The 2,851-nt window shown below is 29.8% G+C and overlaps 1 protein-coding gene across 1 annotated transcript in view; it reads left to right on the top strand.

The window, feature by feature from the left end:
- Nucleotides 1-2,722: 2,722 nt before the first annotated feature.
- LOC105625017 (probable ATP-dependent RNA helicase DDX55 homolog) overlaps nt 2,723-2,851 on the top strand; it is a 4,007-nt gene continuing 3,878 nt past the window's right edge. The window contains exon 1 of the mRNA XM_012206358.1: nt 2,723-2,821. Coding sequence (XP_012061748.1) covers nt 2,723-2,821 — 99 coding nt within the window. The remainder of the gene's footprint in view (nt 2,822-2,851) is intronic.

Raw genomic sequence — 2,851 nt, 5'->3', positions numbered from 1 at the left:
TATATATATATATATATATATATATATATATTGTTGAGATATAAATAAGGCAAATTAACTTAGGACTAGAAAGTACTAAATAATTGGTAATTATTTAAAATACTCCTCTCACCTAAAAATCTTAATAAAAATATACTCATTCAATACGTTTTCATTCAAAACGAAAGAATCTGGCAGAAAAATGCAATGGTTGGCTTCATGAATCGAGTTATCAAGCGAGTTATCGAGTTATCAATTAAAGTTCATAATCCCGGTTCGATACAACCCTATGTATACGTTCTGCTTTAATTACACAAATTACACAAATTCTCTGCTTTCGGATCTACCATAAGTATTTTAAACTTTAAGCCGTAAGAAATTGCCAAATTACAGTCGAATGCGAGGAGAATGATTCGTCCATTTCTTGTGCAGAGAATTTGTGTTTGTAAAGCAGAGAATTAAAGCAGAACATATATACATAGAGCTGTATCGAATAGAGGTGACAGATATCTTAACCTCTAAAGTTTTGAATTTTAATGCTTAATAATTCGATTCACGAGGCCGACCGCATTTTTCTGTCAGATTCTTTTATTTTGAATGAAAACTCGTTAAATGAGTATATTTTTATTAAAATTTTATTAAAATTTTAGAGGGATACTCCAAATAATTACCTCCTAATTTTATTATTTATTAATTACACAAATCTCATAATTGTTTATTTACCTAATAGTTCCAAGTTCATTTTGACAAAATCAATTTTTGCTTCTTATAATTTATCCACAGTTTTTTTTCACAGTTTTTTTTTTTTCACAGTTATTTTTTCACAGTTATTCACAGTTTTTCACTGATCTATATTCGTATCACAGAACATATAAAAGCTGCAAAAAGCGTTGTCTATCCTGCGACGAAAATCACGTTTATTCAAAAGAGGTTAAGAGGCTCCATATTCCGCTGTACACAAATGCATGAATTGTAGGGAGACCCATAGAACTTTGGATAGATCCTGTGCAATTTTCACTCTGGATAATATTCTGAAATATTCCGGATAGTAAAGAATTTCTATTAAAAAGGTTCTATTATGTAAAAAAGTCTTTTCAAAATCAAATAAGCTAATTATAATATTAAGTCACCTTCATATCTGGGAATAGCGAATTTATACAAATAATTTTTTTACTTTGTAACATCCTTTAATATTCGTATTGATGGTCAAAATTTGATCACAAAACGTCTACCTTAATTAATAATTAATTTAAATATAAGTAATTAATGCTTCTGATTAGCTGTATATCATAAAGCATTACGACTGGCGACGATGTGTTAACTAATCATTGTAGATCACGCTTTACTGCCTTAAATTATTATTTGAGTGCGATGGTCTTAAGTCCGAATCTATAATAGATATTTTATATGTTTTAAGTCATAAGGAATGGACGAATCACAATCATTTTAAGTTTTAAAATGTTTTAAAGCGTAAGAAATTGACCAACTATAGTCGAATGCGAGAAGAATAAATGATTGTGATTCGTCCATTCTTTACAACTTAAAACATTTTAATGCTTATGGCCTTCTACAATAAACTTTTAAATTAGATAAATCAGAAGTCAGAAGTTAAAAATTGATCATTCAATTTTTGGTTTCTGACTTCTGATTTATGACTAATGCTTATTAAATATAAAAGGCCGATTAAAAATCTATTGTAGATCCGGGGTAAGTAGTACAAAAAGCCGAAATTATCGATTATCAATACAAGTTTTTGGCTGCTGCTTTTCCGCTTTCTGCTTTTCCGTCAAGGTGTAAACGTGCCCTTAGTTAAGAATGTGGAAAACGTGGAGATGGCATGATGTTTGGAGAATATACCTTTCTCTTTTTAACTATATACGATTCTGTGGATGCACACGTAAAACATTAGTTCTACATTAGTTGCAAGCCGATCGCAAATTTGTTGCGACAGCCAATATGCAGCGTTGATTTCAAAATGCAAGCTTCAGATTGGCTGTCGCAAACTTGCGATCAGCTTGCAATTAATGTAGAATCGGCTTAACATTACATTCATACTCAAAAGTTAAACTTTTTTTTAGTTTTATATATCTAATATGATTCTTTTATATCAATATATTACAATTATTGTCTTTATTTGATATATTTTATTTTTATCGTTTATTTTATTCATACAACGCTTTCATTTTAAATCACTCACATATCTATTCCTATTTACCGATATTTAAAAATTTTCTAACAACTTGTACAACAAAAAAAGGCAATAAAGAATTTTGATTAGTTCATTTTCTTATGCATTATATGTGTATTGCCTTTTTTTTCCATGAAATAAAAGACTCTGATTGGTTGATTTCCTTATGCCTCATGTTTTATACATTATATAAGAATCTGTGCTCGCCGCTTAAAGCGTTTAGGATATATCCACACAAATTTGAATAGCACGTATGCATAACGAAAATTGTCCAATCACATTTAACGTACATCTTTAAGAGAAATGCGATTGGATAATTTTCTTTATGCATACATTTATGCAAGTTGTGTGAATATACTCTTATTCTTTCGGGACGCATTTTGGCAGGCCAGTGCATGTGAGTGCAAGTTCCAGTTATATTGCATTTAGTGGTGTGGACTTCCTAAATAGGATCACTGATAATAATCATGACATAATTTTTACAAATATAGAAGAAATTGTTTGAATGTTTTTTTGAAATAAACGGGAACTAAAAGGAAAAAGAAGATAATCATAATGAAAACGCAGAAGTGGGAGAAGTTAGATGTGCGACTGAGTGATTCTGTATTGGAAACACTCAAACAGTTGGGATTTTTCAATATGACGCCTGTTCAGGTTATAAATATTTATGTGTGTATATATATA

This window comes from Atta cephalotes, assembly GCF_000143395.1.
Source record: "Atta cephalotes unplaced genomic scaffold scaffold00104, whole genome shotgun sequence".
NCBI classification, from domain to species: domain Eukaryota; kingdom Metazoa; phylum Arthropoda; class Insecta; order Hymenoptera; family Formicidae; genus Atta; species Atta cephalotes.
This window is presented reverse-complemented; position numbering and strand designations above follow the sequence as displayed.